The following is a 17,304-nucleotide window of genomic DNA, read 5'->3' as shown; positions in this document are numbered from 1 at the left end:
AGAGAAAGAGAGATAAAGAGAAAGAGAAAGAAAGAAAGAGAAAGAGAGATAAAGAAAGAGAAAGAGAGATAAAGAAAGAGAAAGAGAGATACAGAGAAAGAGAAAGAGAGATAAAGAGAAAGAGAAAGAAAGAAAGAGAAAGAGAGATAAAGAAAGAGAAAGAGAGATAAAGAAAGAGAGAGAAAGAAAGAAAGAGAAAGAGAGAGAGAGAGATAAAGAAAGAAAAATAGAGAGAGAGAGATAAAGAAAGAGATAAAGAAAGAGAAAGAGAGATAAAAGAAAGAGAGAGAAAGAAAGAGAGATAGAGAAAGAGAGAAAGAAAGAGAGACATGGCAACACAATGACATTGACGGCAATGTTCATTTGCAACTTCAGACACACACACAGATACACACACACACATAGACACAGACAGACACACACACAGATACACACACACACACACATAGACACAGACAGACACACACAGATACACACACACACACACACACACACACACACACATAGACACAGACAGACACACACAGGAATACACTCAGAGATATTCACACACAGACAGACGCACACAGACATACACACACAGACTCACGCACACACACACAGACAGACATGCACACACACACACACACAGACACACACAGACAAACACACACAGACATACACACACACACACAGACATGCACACATAACATCCATATTTATTGAAGTTGTCAGTTTTGCTGCTGTAATTTGTGATCTGACGGGCAAGGGGTGTTTTAACTGGGGGAGTAATTTGAAATATTGAAGGCTGTGTTGATGTGTGTGTGAGCGTGTGAGCATGTGCACATGTAATTAGAGGTTATTCAAGTCTGCTGGGTCCCAGCGGCTTCAAGTAGAACAGGTTAGTCAATATTAATCAGAAACATAAGTAGAGGAGAAACACATCAACATGTAGACAGGATTGTTTACATTTTTTTAATTGAACCTTTATTTAACTAGGCAAGTCAGTTAAGAACAAATTCTTATTTACAATGACGGCCTATCCTGGCCAAACCTGAACGATGCTGGGCCAATTGTGCACCGCCCTATGGGATTCCCAATCACGGCTGGATGTGATACAGCCTGGATCACAGGAGGAGAGACAGGAGGAGAGACAGGAGGAGAGAGGGAAGCTCATCTTTCAGGTTTCCTGGAAAAGCACAGAAATAGAATGGATCAGCACTGAATTTTGATGAGTGTGGTGTGTCTGTGCATGTGTCCATGTGTGTGTATGTGTCATTAATGATGATCAGCAACCTTGTTAATTGAGGAAGCCACACTGCTTAGATGAGGTTCTGCTTAGTGATGCACAGACACACACACATTTCTGTCTTTGTGCAAGTGTGGATGTGTGTGAAGGTGTTAAATTGCGTAGCATCCAAGCAACAGAAACTCATTTTGGCTGGTACATCAGTGAAAGGGAGGTGGGGGGTAGTGCTTCCATTTCTCCCTGCTTATCATCGCTCTTCTCTGGGCTTGGACTGGCAGGAGGCCTGGGCACCACACTGTACCTCCAGGCAAGGTAGATAGGAACCAATCACTCACACCAAAAGAGCTGCCCAGGGGCTCCCAATGCAGATAGGTACTAGCAAATCAACATAACCATGTGTGTGTGTGTGTGTGTGTGTGTGTGTGTGTGTGTGTGTGTGTGTGTGTGTGTGTGTGTGTGTGTGTGTGTGTGTGTGTGGCTTGGATTATCTAAATGAACTGATATTGCTTTGCTGCACCAATGTTGATTGTGAAACCAACAACCTCAACGTCATTCCTCAGATTTAGAACGTTGCTTATGACTTGAAATGTTCTGGTTCACAACTGAAAGTTCTAATGTAAAAACATCCAACAAAGTGCAGGGGACAGATAATGCTTGAAGTAAACAAATGAGAATATTAATGATTTACAGTATACTAATAAATACTGTTATACACACACACATACAGTGCCTTCAGAAAGTATTCATACCCCCAAATTAATCCAAAATTAAAAGCTGAAAAGTATTGAGCAATTCAACCCTTTTGTTATGCCAGGCCTAAATAAGTTCAGGGGTAGAAATGTGCTTAACAAGTTGCGTAATAAGTTGCATGGACTCGCTCTCCGCGCAAATATAGTGCTTAACATGATTTTTGAATAACTCTCTCATCCCTGTATCACACACATTCAATTATCTGTAAGGTCCCTCAGTAGAGCAGTGAATTTCAAACACAAATTCAACCACAAAGACCAGGGAAGATTTTCAATGCCTCGGAAAGAAGGGCACCTATTGGTAGATGGGTGAAAAAACTAAACAGACATTGAATATGCCTTTGAGGATGGTGAAGTTATTCATTACACTTTGCATGGAAACCTCGAAGGGATTTCACCATGAGGCCAATGGTGACTTTGAAACAGTTACAGAGTTTAATGGCTGTGATAGGAGGAAACTGAGGATGGATCAACAATATTGTAGTTACTCCACAATACTAATCTAAATGACAGAGTGAAAAGAAGGATGTCTGTACAGAATAAATCAAATCAAATCAAATCAAATTTATTTATATAGCCCTGTACATCAGCTGATATCTCAAAGTGCTGTACAGAAACCCAGCCTAAAACCCCAAACAGCAAACAATGCAGGTGTAAAAGCACGGTGGCTAGGAAAAACTCCCTAGAAAGGCCAAAACCTAGGAAGAAACCTAGAGAGGAACCGGGCTATGTGGGGTGGCCAGTCCTCTTCTGGCTGTGCCGGGTAGAGATTATAACAGAACATGACCAAGATGTTCAAATGTTCATAAATGACCAGCATGGTCGAATAATAATAAGGCAGAACAGTTGAAACTGGAGCAGCAGCAGTCAGGTGGAATGGGGACAGCAAGGAGCCATCATGTCAGGTAGTCCTGGGGCACTGTCCTAGGGCTCAGGTCCTCCGAGAGAGAGAGAAAGAAAGAGAGAATTAGAGAGAGCATATGTGGGGTGGCCAGTCCTCTTTTGGCTGTGCCGGGTGGAGATTATAACAGAATACTAATATTCCAAAACGTGCATCCTGTTTCCTGTTTGCAACACGGCAGTAAAGTAATTCTGCAAAAAAAATGTAGCAGAGCAATTCACTTTTTGACCTGAATACAAAGTGTTATCTTTGGGGGAAATCCCGAGTGGCTCCAGAGTGACGCAGCAATCTAAGGCACTGCATCTCAGTGCAAGAGGCGTCACTACAGTACCTGGTTTGAATCCAGGCTGTAATACATCAAAATGTGGAATAAGTCAAATAGGTATGAATACATAGAGTGTAAAATGCTTACAAATAGCAGTGTAAAAGAGGACACTTTCTCCCCAGCAGACCATATATTGATGGTAATATAATACTCAATGTCAGCAACTTCAAAATGTGTCACGCAACAGTTTTCTGGATCCTTTCAGATGCCTTTCACAATCACTGAAAACTGCTGTCACACCAAAACAGCCCATATTTACAACTCACACACACACAGACGGATGCACACACACACTCCCACTACTTGTGTTTATGACATTAGAGCAGTGTGCCAGGGGACTATTGGTATTTTCTCTCTGTTATCAATGTCTCCATTTTGATTGATCACCTTAACTGTAATTATTTATTGAAAGATGGAAACGGTGATCATTTAAAAAAAGGTGGGGACGGAATGAAAACGCTGATCCCACGGGAAGAGAAGGTTAAAGAACGAGAGAGAAAGAGAGAGAGAGAAAGACAGACAGAACAAGATAAATGTAAAGAGTGAAAGAAGGAGTGATAGAAAGAAAAGGAACTTGATAAAAAGTTTGACTTTCATACAAATTATTTTCTCCGTAAAATATTGTATTTATCTTGACGGGTTTTCTCCTAAACAACCTTCCTTTTTATTTTCTGTTATCTGTCCTCTATGTATCCTGCCGGCTGTATAATGTCATATTTATACAAATATGGCAGATGTACCTGTGGGGGGTTGTGTGTGTGTGTGTGTGTGTGTGTGTGTGTGTGTGTGTGTGTGTGTGTGTGTGTGTGTGTGTGTGTGTGTGTGTGTGTGTGTGTGTGTGTGTGTGTGTGTGTGTGTGTGTGTGTGTGTGTGTGTGGAGAGGGAGAGAAGGTCATGTAAAGGAAAAAGGAACAAGGGAAGAGAGAGAGAGAGAGAGAGAGAGAGAGAGAGAGAGAGAGAGAGAGAGAGGGGGAGAGGAGGAAAACAAGGCAAGTGCAGAGAAGCGTGGAGAGTCACCTCACTGACATTTGGGTGAGAGGGAGAGAGAGAGTGATTACACATGGGTTGCATGTTGAACTCCGATTTGAATCCCCTGTGTGTATCAGATGGGGTGTGGGGTTACAAAGAGAGAATGGAAGGAAACGTGAGTGGGTGCCATTATCCTTTCTGTATGTATGTATGTTCTCTCTCTATATCACTCTCTCTCTCTATCTCTCTCTCTCTCTCTCTCTCTCTCTCCCTTTAAAACAGGGCAGCAATGATATCAGATGTCGCTCCACTCAAACAACGAGCTGTGGTCAAAACAGGGCAGCAATGATATCAGAGTCTCCCACCATTATACAGACCAGTGGAGGCTGCTGGAGGCTGCTGAGGGGAGGACGGCTCATAATAATAGCTGGAACAGAGCATGTGTTTGTGATACAGACCAGGTTTCCCATATGAGTCTCCTACCATCAAACAGACCAGGTTAACAATGGTTAGTGTTGATGAAGGAAAATGATATCTAAGCACATTTTTTAAAATTGTTATCATGGGTCACTCCCTTCAGAAAAAAACATGATACATCGTTATTACTGGTTATGCATAGCAACACACACACACACACACACACACACACACACACACACACACACACACACACACACACACACACACACACACACACACACACACACACACACACACACACACACACACACAATAAAGTTGTTGCGTGGATAAAGAGACTGTCATGGCTGTATTACTAAGCCAGGGGGCACAACACAGCACGGCAACCATAAGTGACTCTGTTCATAATGACAGTACAGTAATGCTGAGAGGAGATGAAATACAATAACATCACTTTGACAGAGGGGGGCTGAAAATAAAGAATACATTTAAATACGCACTTTGAATTATTCAACACACACTCACACATTGTTAGCATACAGTGCTTTCAGAAAGTATTCAGACCCCTTGACTTTATCCACATTTTGTTACCTTGCAGCCTCATTCTAAAATGGATTAAATAAAAATATGTCCTCATCAATCTAAACACAATAGCCCATAATGACAAAGCAAAAACCGTTTTTTCGACATTTTTGTAAATGTATTACATATGAAAAACAGAAATACCTTATTTACATACAGTACCAGTCAAATACTGATGGACTGTCATTTCTCTTTACATATTTGAACTGTTCTTGCCATAATATGGACATGGCTTTTTACCAAATAAGGCTATGTTCTGTATACCACCCCTACCGTTTCACAACACAGCTGATTTGCTCAAAGAAGGAAAGATATTCCACTATTTAACGTTTACCAAGGCACACCTTTTAATTGAAAGGCATTCCAGGTGACTGCCTCATGAGGCTGGTTGAGAGCATCATGCTGTGGGGATGTTTTTCAGAGGCAGGGACTAGGAGACTAATCAGAATCGAGGGAAAGATGAATGGAGCAAAGTATAGAGAGATCCTTGATGAAAACCTGCTCCAGAGGGCTCAGGACCTCAGACTGGGGCGAAGGTTCACCTTCCAACAGGACAACGACCCTAAGCACACAGCCAAGACAACGCAGGAGTGGCTTTGGGACAAGTCTCTGAATTTCCTTGAGTGGCCCAGCCAGAGCCCAGACTTGAACCCGATCGAACTTCTCTGGAGAGATCTGAAAATAGCTGTGCCGCGATGCTCCCCATCCAACCTGACCGATCTTGAGAGGATCTGCAGAGAAGAATGGGAGAATCTCCCTACACACAGGTGTGCCAAGCTTGTAGGGTCATACCCAAGAAGACTCTAGGCTGTAATCGCTTCCAAAGATCCTTCAATAAAGTACTGAGTAAAGGGTCTGAATACTTATGTAAATGTGATATTTCCTCTTTTTTTAAGACATTTGCTAAAAAAAAAATGTAATTGCTTTGTTATTATGGGGTTTTGTGTGTAGATTGATGAGACATTTTATTTTTTTAAATCCATTTTAGAATAAGGCTGTAACGTATCAACATGTGAAAAAAGTCAAGGGATCTGAAAACTTTCTGAGAAAGAAAGAAAGAAAGAATCAGCACATTACAATGACAATCAAAATCATACAACTGTGCCTTTAAAGCCAGACATGAATTCAGCTTAATCAAGGTTAGGTTAATTGTTTCTAACCTCCAACCACACAGACAGAAAGGAAAAGATGGGCCTACAGAAAACTAGTGTCAGCTCAGCTGTAACCCAATATGTATCTCCACATCTAGAGCTTGAAACAAGTCTTTTTCCCAATCTAACATCTGATAAGTCAAAACTTGTTCGACAAAAATAGCCCGAGGGAAGTATTTTGGCCTAACTATGCGTCTGACAACTTGTTCGGTCTGGGGAGAAAAGACCAGCGTTGCTCAGCGCTTCCCTCTAGCAGTAGAACAGTAGAACGCGAACAGCGCCGTATATATACCAAATATTACACAGAGGATGGTTCTATGTTTCCGGGAAATTTCGTTCGTCTTTTTGTGATCTTGTGGGCTCGTTAAAAAAAAAAAATTGCTATTAATAATGGCAATCCAGGAATCCAGGAACACCCCAGCCTTCCTCAGTGGTAGGCTATATATATTAAATATAATACCACATGGCTAAATGAATCAATAGGGAGCCTAGCATTACCTATGTGGTAATTGTTCAGCCTAATTATAATAGGCCTAATCTAAACTCAGCAAAAAAAGAAAACAAGCCTTGACAAATACCTATTTTGTAGAGGTTATGGTATTTTGATATTTTTGATGAAAAGGATTAGTTCAGAAGCCTTGTTTCCATATTCATGTTTTGTGACCAGGGATTTGCCTGACCATATGACCTGACTAGGAATATGAACTCAGCAAAAAAATAAATGTCCTCTCACAGTCAACTGCATATATTTTCCAGCAAACTTAACATGTGTAAATATTTGTATGTACATAACAAGATTCAACAACTGAGACATAAACTGACATGTGACATGTGCCACAGACATGTGACTAACGGAAATTGAATAATGTGTCCCTGAACAAAGGAGGGGGGTCAAAATCAAAAGTAACAGTCAGTATCTGGTGTGGCCACCAGCTGCATTAAGCATTGCAATGCATCTCCTCCTCATGGACTGCACCAGATTTGTCAGTTCTTGCTGTGAGATGTTACCACACTCTGGGCTCTTCGCGGGTCACGGCAGAACACTGACTTTCCTGTCCTGTAGGAAATCATGCACAGAACGAGCAGTATGGCTGGTGGCATTGTCATGCTGGAGGGTCATGTCAGGATGAGCCTGCAGGAAGGGTACCACATGAGGATGTCTTCCTTGTAACGCACAATGCTGAGATTGCCTGCACTGGCAACAAGCTCAGTCCGATGATGCTGTGACACACCGCCCTAGACCATGACGGACCCTCCACCTCCAAATCGATCCCACTCCAGAGTACAGGCCTAGGTGTAACGCTAATTTCTTCGACAATAAACGCGAATCCAACCAAACCGCAACTCGGCGGTGAAGAGCACTTTTTTGCCAGTCCTGTCTGGTCCAGCGACGGTGGGTTTGTGCCCATAGGCAAAGTTGTTGTCGGTGATATCTGGTGAGGACCTGCCTTACAACAAGCCTACAAGCCCTTAATCCAGCCTCTCTCAGCCTATTGCGGACAGTCTGAGCACTGATGGAGGGATTGTGCGTTCCTGGTGTAACTTGGCCAGTTGTTGTTGCCATCCTGTACCTGTCCTGCAGATGTGATGTTCGGATGTACTGATCCTGTGCAGGTGTTACACGTGGTCTGCCACTGCGATGACGATCAGCTGTCCATCCTGTCTCCCTGTAGTGCTGTCTTAGGCATCTCACAGTACGGACATCGCAATGTATTGCCCTGGCCACATCTGCAGTCCTCATGTCTCCTTGCAGCATGCCTAAGGCAAGTTCACGCAGATGAGCAGGGACCCTGGGAATCTTTCTTTTGGTGTTTTTCTTCAGAGTCAGTAGAAAGGCCTCTTTAGTGTCCTAAGTTTTCATAACTATGACCTTAATTGCATACCGTCTGTAAGCTCTTAGTGTCTTAACGACCGTTCCACAGGTGCATGTTCATGAATTGTTTATGGTTCATTGAACAAGCATGGGAATCAGTGTTTAAACCCTTTACAATGAAGATCTGTGAATTTATTTGGATTTTTACGAATTATCCTTGAAAGACAGGGTCCTGAAAAAGGGACATTTATTTTTTTGCTGAGTTTGGGTTAATGAATTAAAACATATTTTAAAAGAAAATGTTCTGCGTTTGTTCTCTGACACTTCTGTTTTTGTTTTATCATTTTGTTGACTTCTCATTTCTGCTCATTTCAATTGAATACTCTAACCGTACATTGCTATTTGCTATGTGGTTTACGGCTGGTTTCACCATACAACCATGTCTGGTGGGTTAGGTAAAACTTTATTTTACACTCTGTTTTCTACTTGATAGACTACGAAGAAATTACATTGTAAAATGGTAATTACATAATTAGTACCTATTATAATTGTGTTTTCTTTGGGTATTAAATAAAGCACCCCCATTCTTTAGAAACTTAAATAGATTTCATTGAATTGTATATAAACTACAAGTTAATAAACTATAGTAGAACTAGACTACTTGTAGAATGCAATGCGGATCTTGTTCCTCGAAATTTTAATTCGTCATGTTGTGTGTGTGTGTGTGTGTGTGTGTGTGTGTGTGTGTGTGTGTGTGTGTGTGTGTGTGTGTGTGTGTGTGTGTGTGTGTGTGTGTGTGTGTTTGTGTGTGTGTGTGTGTGTGTGTGTGTGTGTGTGTGTGTGTGTGTGTGTGTGTGTGTGTGTGTGTGTGTGTGAGAGAGAGAGAGAGAGAGAGAGAGAGACTGGGAATGTGTGTTGTGCTGAAAGAAGGTAGGTTATTTCGCTGAGGATCCTGGGTACAAAGCTCAATAATAATGCAGCGAAGAGGACTTTAAACACACATGCATCGCAACAACACAGGGACGAGAGCAAACGGAGAACACACATTGTTGCTCTGGATTTTACGGGTCTCTCTGTACACTGTAAATACGCTTAGTTTAGTTACATTATATTCACATAATCGCTTCTACCCCATTGATATGACCGCGTCCTGTTCCGCTTGCTTGGGGAGAGAGAGTACAACAACAGGAATTCATTCTAGTTACGCTGTTCTGATCCCTTTGAGTCGGTTTACCGGGAAATGGTAACGTTTACACAGCATTGGAAGGACCATGGTTGAGGCGAGCAGCAAATTTCTCCTAATTGTAGTCGGCTCCGTCTGTTTTATGCTGATCTTATATCAATACGTTGCGCCCGGGGTTATCAATTTCGGCTCACCACACGGCTATTTCACTGAGGAGGACGATGGTGGGGACATTTTCCCTTCCCCAGACCCGCACTACGTCAAGAAATACTACTTCCCAGTCCGGGATTTGGAGCGAACGGTGGAATTTGAAATCAAAGGAGAAGACGTGATCGTGTTTCTACACATTCAGAAGACAGGAGGGACAACGTTCGGGAGACACCTGGTTCAGAATGTGAGGTTGGAGGTTCCGTGTGACTGTAGACCGGGTCAGAAGAAGTGTACCTGTTATCGACCCAACCGAAAAGAGACCTGGTTATTCTCCCGGTTCTCCACCGGTTGGAGTTGTGGCTTACACGCGGACTGGACCGAGCTAAAAAATTGTGTTCCTGGAGTTCTAGATAAAAAGGAGACCAGGATGAAAAATGAAAGGTGAGATAAAATAGGCTAGTTGACTTGTTGTTTCAGGAGTGTTGGGCTGGATCCAAAGCGTGCACAGCCTGTGGGTCTCCAACACTTGACAATTGTTGAAGATCATTAATAATCGGGTGGTATGATCACGTCATTAGGGAGCGTGCCTGGGCGATTCTCTCTCACTCTGTGTGTGGACTTACTGTGGCAGCAGATTCGTCTCAGTTTGTTTTGACAGTGTTTTAATGACAGGCTGTCATGTGAATTTTTACCATATCCGAAGGGATAGATTTACAGGGTAACCTAACTGTCAACTCGAATTAGCTATAAGAGAATCATGCTGTCAAACTAAGCAGTATTAAAATAGTAGGTCTTGATCCTTCTTCAACATTGTAGCATATCGAACAGTGATGCATCGTTTTAGTGGCTTGTAAAACGCTTGAAACGTGTTGAATATTGATTACTGTAAACCACTGAATCAACATTGGATCAGAAATGTTGCAACGACAAAAATTGACTTGATGATTATACTGAAAGAAAACGTTTCTTTTGGAAAAGCAGATCTTAGCTGGCAGACATGCATTGCTACATAGCTTACTCCTTTATCTTCAGGGATCACTACGCAGACAGACTGTTAGACAGATTGGCAGAGGAAACCACCATCACTTTAAGTCAGAGAAGATTTGGTTCCTGCCCCTCTCTCTGTGTCGTCTGTCTGTCTGTGTGGACTTTTGTTGATGTAAGAGGACCCCTGCAGGGGTTGACTCCACTCTAAACCGGGTGATTAGTTCCGCTGGGTACACACATACACTGTACTGCTGGTATTCCTGGCACAAAGCTCTGTGATGGTCAGAGGTGATGATGCGTCTAGCTACTCCAGAGGCTGGAGGGAGGAAGTTTATCTGATCACATCAGTTTCTACACAATGTGCTTTGTGTGTGTCTTTGTGTCCTCAACACTAATTTTCTCTCTCTCTCCCTCTTTCTTTCGCCACCTCTCTCTCTTACCCTCCTCTCTCTCTCTCCCTCTTTCTTATCGCCACCTCTCTCTCTTACCCTCCTCTCTCTCATCTCTCTCTTACCCTCCTCTCTCTATCTCTCTCTCTCTCTCTCTCTCTCTCTCTCTCTCTCTCTCTCTCTCTCTCCTCTCTCTCTCTCTCTCTCCATCTCTCTCTTACCCTCCTCTCTCTCTCTCTCTCTCTATCTCTCTCTCTCTCTTTCTCTCCATCTCTCTCTTACCCTCCCCTCTCTCTCTCTCTCTCTCTCTCTCTCTCTCTCTCTCTCTCTCTCTCTCTCTCTCTCTCTCTCTCTCTCTCTCCATCTCTCTCTTACCCTCCTCTCTCTATCTCTCTCTCTCTCTCTCTCTCTCTCCCTCTCTCTCTCTCTCTCTCTCTTACCCTCCTCTCTCTCTCTCTCTATCTCTCTCTCTCTCTCTCTCTCTCTCTCCATCTCTCTCTCTCTCTCTCTTCCCCTCTCCATCTCTCTCTCTCTTTCCCTCTCCATCTCTCTCTCTCTTTCCCCCTCTCCATCTCTCTCTCTCTTTCCCCTTTCCATCTCTCTTCTCTTTCCCACTTCCATCTCTCTCTCTCTTCCTCCTCTCCATCTCTCTCTCTCTCTTTCCCCCTCTCCATCTCTCTCTCTCTCTTCCTCCTCTCCATCTCTCTCTCTCTTCCTCCTCTCCATGTGAGACCATTTCCCCCTCTCCATCTATCTCCCTCACTTTGCCAAAGCCTCTCCATCTTCTCTCTCTCTCTCCTCTCCCATCTCTCTCTCTCTTTCCTCCTCTCTCATCATCTCTCTCTCTCTCTCCTCCTCTCCATCTCTCTCTCTCTCCCCCTCTCCATCTCTCTCTCTCTTTCTCTCTCTCCATCTCTCTCTCTCTCTTCCTCCTCCTCTCCATCTCTCTCTCTCTTTCCCCCTCATCTCTCTCTCTCTTCCTCCTCTCCATCTCTCTTCTCTTCCTCTCCATCTCTCTCTCTCTTCCTCCTCTCCATCTCTCTCTCTCTCCCCCTCCCATCTCTCTCCATCTCTCTCTCTCTCTCTTTTCCTCCTCTCCATCTCTCTCTCTTCTCCTCCTCTCCATCTCTCTCTCTCCATCTCTTCCTCTCTCTCTCTCTTTCTTCTCTCCATCTCTCTCTCTCTTCCTCCTCTCCATCTCTCTCTCTCTTTCCCCCTCTCCATCTCTCCATCTCTCTTTCCTCCTCTCCATCTCTCTCTCTCTCTTTCCTCCTCTCCATCTCTCTCTCTCTTCCCCTCTCCATCTCTCTCTCTCTCTCTCCCCCTCTCCATCTCTCTCTCTCTTCCCCTCTCCATCTCTCTCTTCCTCTCCATCTCCTCTCTCTTTCCTCCTCTCTCTCTCTCTCTTCCTCCTCTCTCATCTCTCTCTCTCTCTCTCTTCCTCCTCTCCATCTCTCTCTCTCTTCTTCCTCCTCTCCATCTCTCTCTCTCTTCCTCCCTCTCCATCTCTCTCTCTCTTTCCTCTCTCCATCTCTCCTCTCCATCTCCATCTCTCTCTCTTTCTCCTCTCCATCTCTCTCTCTCTCTTTTCCCCTCTCCATCTCTCTCTCTCTTTCCCCTCTCCATCTCTCTCTCTCTCTTCCTCCTCTCCATCTCTCTCTCTCTTCCTCCTCTCCATCTCTCTCTCTCTTTCCCCCTCTCCATCTCTCTCTTTCTTTCCTCCTCTCCATCTCTCTCTCTCTTTCCTCCTCTCCATCTCTCTCTCTCTTTCCCCCTCTCCATCTCTCTCTCTCTCTCCCTCTCTCCATCTCTCTCTCTCTTTCCTCCTCTCCATCTCTCTCTCTCTTTCCTCCTCTCCATCTCTCTCTCTCTTTCCCCCTCTCCATCTCTCTCTCTCTCTCTTCCTCTCCATCTCTCCATCTCTCTCTCCTCTCCATCTCTCTCTTTCTCCTCCTCTCCATCTCTCTCTCTCTCCCCTCTCCCATCTCTCTCTCTCTTTTCCCCCTCTCCATCTCTCTCTCTCTCTCTCTCCATCTCTCTCTCTTCCTCCTCTCCATCTCTCTCTCTCTTTCCCCCTCTCCATCTCTCTCTCTCTCTCTCCATCTCTCTTCCTTCCTCTCTCCATCTCTCTCTCTTTTCCCCCTCTCCATCTCTCTCTTTCCTCCTCTCCATCTCTCTCTCTCTCCCCTCTCCATCTCTCTCTCTTTCCTCTCCATCTCTCTCTCTCTTTCCCCTCTCCATCTCTCTCTTTTCCCCCTCCATCCATCTCTCTCTTTCCTCCTCTCCATCTCTCTCTCTCTTCCTCCTCTCCATCTCTCTCTCTTTCCCCCTCTCCATCTCTCTCTCTCCCCCCTCTCCATCTCTCTCTCTCTCCTCCTCTCTCCCTCTCTCTCTCTTCTTCCCCCTCTCCGTCTCTCTCTCTTTCCCCCTCTCCATCTCTCTCTCTCTTCCCCCTCTCCATCTCTCTCTCTCTTCCCCCTCTCCATCTCTCTCTCTCTTCCTCCTCTCCATCTCTCTCTCTCTCTTCCTCCTCTCCATCTCTCTCTCTCTTCCTCCTCTCCATCTCTCTCTCTCTCTTCCTCCTCTCCATCTCTCCATCTCTCTCCATCTCCCTCCTCCTCCCATCTCTCTCTCTCCCCCTCTCCATCTCTCTCTCTCTCCTCCTCTCCATCTCTCCTCTCCATCTCCTCTCCATCTCCATCTCTCTCTCTTTTCCCCTCTCCATCTCTCTCTCTCTTCCCCCTCTCCATCTCTCTCTCTCTTCCCCCTCTCCATCTCTCTCTCTCTCCATCTCTTCCTCCTCCATCCTCTCTCTCTTTCCCCCTCTCTCCATCTCTCTCTCTCTCTTCCTCCTCTCCATCTCTCTCTCTCTCCTCTCCATCGCTCTCTTCTCTTCCTCCTCTCCATCTCTCTCTCTCTTTCCCCCTCTCCATCTCTCTCTCTTTCCCCCTCTCCATCTCTCTCTCTTTCCCCCTCTCCATCTCTCTCTCTCTCTCTCTCTCTCTCTCTCTCTCTCCTCTCTCTCTCTCTCTCTCCCTCTCTCTCTTTCCCCCTCTCCCTCTCTTTCCCCCTATCTCCTCTCTCTCTCTCTTTCCCCTCTCCATCTCTCTCTTTCCCCCTCTCCCTCTCTCTTTCCCCCTCTCCAGCTCTATCTCTCTCCATCTCTCTCTTTCCCCTCTCCATCTCTCTCTCTTTCCCCTCCATCTCTCTCTCTCTCTCCATCTCTCTCCCCCCTCTCCATCTCTCTCTCTCCTCCTCTCCATCTCTCTCTCTTCCCTCTCTCATCTCTCTCTTTCCCCCTCTCCATCTCTCTATCTCTTCCTCCTCTCTCTCTCTCTCTCTTTCCCCTCTCCATCTCTCTCTTCCCCCTCTCCATCTCTCTCTTCCCCCCTCTCCATCTCTCTCTCTTTCCCCCTCTCCATCTCTCTATCTCTCCTCCTTCCATCTCTCTCTTTTTCCCCCTCTCCATCTCTCTCTCTCTCTCCATCTCTCTCTCTTCTCCTCCATCTCTCTCTCCCCCTCTCATCTCTCTCTCTCTCCTCCTCTCCATCTCTCTCTCTCTTCTCCTCTCCATCTCCATATCTCTCTTCCCCTCTCCTTCCTCTCTCCCCTCTCCATCGCTTTCTTCCCTCTCCATCTTCTCTCTTCTTCCCTCTCCATCTCTCTCTCTTTCCCCTCTCCATCTCTCTATCTCTTCCTCCATCTCTCTCTCTCTCTCTCTCTCTCTCTTCTTCCCCCTCTCCATCTCTCTCTCTTTCCCCCTCTCCATCTCTCTCTCTCTCTCCTCCTCTCTCTCTCTCTCTCTTCCCCCTCTCCATCTCTCTCTCTTCCCCTCTCCATCTCTCTCTCTCTTCCTCTCCATCTCTCTCTTCCCCCTCTCCATCTCTCTCTCTCTTCCCCTGTCTCTCTCTCTCTTCCCCCTCTCCATCTCTCTCTCTCTTCCCCCTCTCCATCTCTCTCTCTTTCCCCTTCCTCTCCATCTCTCTCTCTCTCTTCTCTTCTCTCTCTCTTCTCTCCATCTCTCTCTTTCCACCTCTCCATCTCTCTCTCTTCCCCTCTCTCTCTCTCTCTCTCTCCCCTCTCCATATCTCTCTCTTCCCCTCTCTCCATCTCTCTCTCTTCCCCTATCTCTCTCTCTCTCTCTCTCTCTCCCCTCTCCCTTCTCTCTCTCTTCCCCCTCTCCATCTCTCTTTCTCCCCTCTCTTTCCCTTTCCCCCTCTCCATCTTCTTCCCCTCTCCATCTCTCTCTCTTCCCCTCTCCATCTCTCTCTCTTTCCCCATCTCTCCATCCCCCTTTCCATCTCTCTCTCTTTCCCCCTCTCCATCTCTCTCTTCCCCCTCTCCATCTCTCTCTCTTGTCCCCCTATTTCTCTCTCTATTTGTCAGAGCGTGGTTTCTACATTAGGCCAAATGTATTTTTTCATGGAAGATTTACTGCAATTTCTAAAATGTCTGTTTTACCAAATGGACAACTGTCTGCCCTAATGAATGGCTATATGTGGGAGGAGGGGAAAGAGGAGTGGAACGGATGGGGGGTGGAGGATGATGAGGGGATGGAAAGGGTAGAGGAGGAAGAGAGTAGAAGAGGATGGTAGTGTAAGAGAAGGGGAGGGCATAGGAAGATGGGAACGAGGGACAGAAGAGGATGGTGAGAGTGAAGGCAGAGAGTGTTTTGTTTCGTTGCTGTGGAGGGGGAGGATTCAATTAGCATGCCTGTCAATCTGCCTGGATCACTCGCTGTTTAAGCTTCACAGCGTAGATCACTGCAGGGTGAACTGTGTGCGGGTGCGTGACTGACCAGACAGGTCGTCGTGTTTTAATCCAATCAGATTATCAGGGATTAATCTCGGGCTGCTCAACATTCCAAAGATGGTTACTCCTTCATCCCTACAATCCCAACACCACATTCCCACACCGGGAATCTCACTTTTCCTATACCAGTGTGTCTGCACATTTTCCCAGATTAATAGTCTTTAAAAAATTCCAGCATTCTACAGTTTTCTTTCTCTCTCTCTCTCTGTCTCTTTCTCTATGTGGAATACAAGGCAAGCTTTTAGGCAGTAATTAGATGTTTGCAAACAGGTGACACACTCACACACACAAAATCTACACTGAGTGTACAACACATAAAAACACATGCTTTTTCCATGACATAGACAAGTTATGATCCCTTATTGATGTCACTTGTTAAATCCACTTCAGTCAGTGTAGATGAAGGGGAGGAGACAGGTTAAAGAAGGATTTTTAAGCCTTGAGACAATTGAGACATGGATTGTGTATGTGCGCCATTCAGAGGGTGAATGGGCAAGACATAAGATTAAAGTGCCTTTGAACGGGGTACGGTAGTAGGTGCCAAGTGCACCGGTTTGTGTCAAGAACTGTAATGCTGCTGGGTTTTTCACACTCAACAGTTTCCCGTGTGTATCAAGAATGGTCCACCACCCAGAAGACATCCAGCCAACTTGACACAACTGTGGGAAGCATTGGAGTCAACATGGGCCAGCATCCCTGTGGAATGATTTCCACACCTTGTAGAGTCTATGGCCTTAAGAATTGAGGCTGTTCTGAGGGCAAAAGAGGGTGCAACTCAATATTAGGAAGATGTTCCTCATGTTGTGTGTATACAGTGTATGTTCGGAACAGGGCAAACATTGTGAAGAGACTGTATGGCTGGGAATGTGCTTCTGTCACTTCTGCTGAAACAGAGGGAGAGAGATGGTGGGGGAGAGGGAGAGAGATGGCGGGGGAGAGGGAGAGAGATGGTGGGGGAGAGGGAGAGAGATGGTGGGGGAGAGGGAGAGAGATGGGGGGGGAGAGGGAGAGAGATGGCGGGGGAGAGGGAGAGAGATGATGGGGGAGAGGGAGAGAGATGGTGGGGGGAGGGGAGAGAGATGGTGGGGGAGAGAGAGATGGCGGGGGAGGGAGAGAGAGGATGGTGGGGGGAGAGGGAGAGAGATGGTGGGGGAGAGGGAGAGAGATGGTGAGGTAGAGGGAGAGAGATGGTGGGGAGGAGAGGGAGAGAGATGGTGGGGGAGAGGGAGAGAGATGGTGGGGAGAGGGAGAGATATGGCGGGGGAGAGGGAGAGAGATGGCGAGGGAGAGGGAGAGAGATGGTGGGGTAGAGGGAGAGATATGGTGGGGAGAGGGAGAGAGATGGTGAGGTAGAGGGAGAGAGATGGTGGGGAGAGGGAGAGAGATGGTGGGTAGAGGGAGAGAGATGGTGGGGGAGAGGGAGAGAGATGGTGAGGTAGAGGGAGAGATATGGTGGGGAGAGGGAGAGAGATGGTGGGGGAGAGGGAGAGAGATGGTGGGGAGAGGGAGAGAGATGGCGGGGGGGAGAGGGAGAGAGATGGTGGGGTAGAGGGAGAGAGATGGTGGGGGGAGAGGGAGAGAGATGGTGAGGAGAGGGAGAGAGATGGTGGGGGAGAGGGAGAGAGATGGTGAGGTAGAGGGAGAG

At 45.9% G+C, this 17,304-nt stretch overlaps 1 protein-coding gene across 1 annotated transcript in view; it reads left to right on the top strand.

The window, feature by feature from the left end:
- The first annotated feature begins 9,072 nt into the window (after positions 1-9,072).
- Positions 9,073-17,304, top strand: part of LOC127916693 (heparan-sulfate 6-O-sulfotransferase 1-A-like) — a 41,561-nt gene continuing 33,329 nt past the window's right edge. Inside the window, exon 1 of the mRNA XM_052499360.1 lies at positions 9,073-9,912. Coding sequence (XP_052355320.1) covers positions 9,410-9,912 — 503 coding nt within the window. The 5' untranslated portion in view covers positions 9,073-9,409. The remainder of the gene's footprint in view (positions 9,913-17,304) is intronic.

This window comes from Oncorhynchus keta, chromosome 37 (genome assembly GCF_023373465.1).
Source record: "Oncorhynchus keta strain PuntledgeMale-10-30-2019 chromosome 37, Oket_V2, whole genome shotgun sequence".
In the NCBI taxonomy this organism is placed as follows: Eukaryota; Metazoa; Chordata; class Actinopteri; order Salmoniformes; family Salmonidae; genus Oncorhynchus; species Oncorhynchus keta.
Note: the sequence above shows the minus strand (reverse complement) of the source record. Positions and strands in the feature narration are given on the sequence as shown.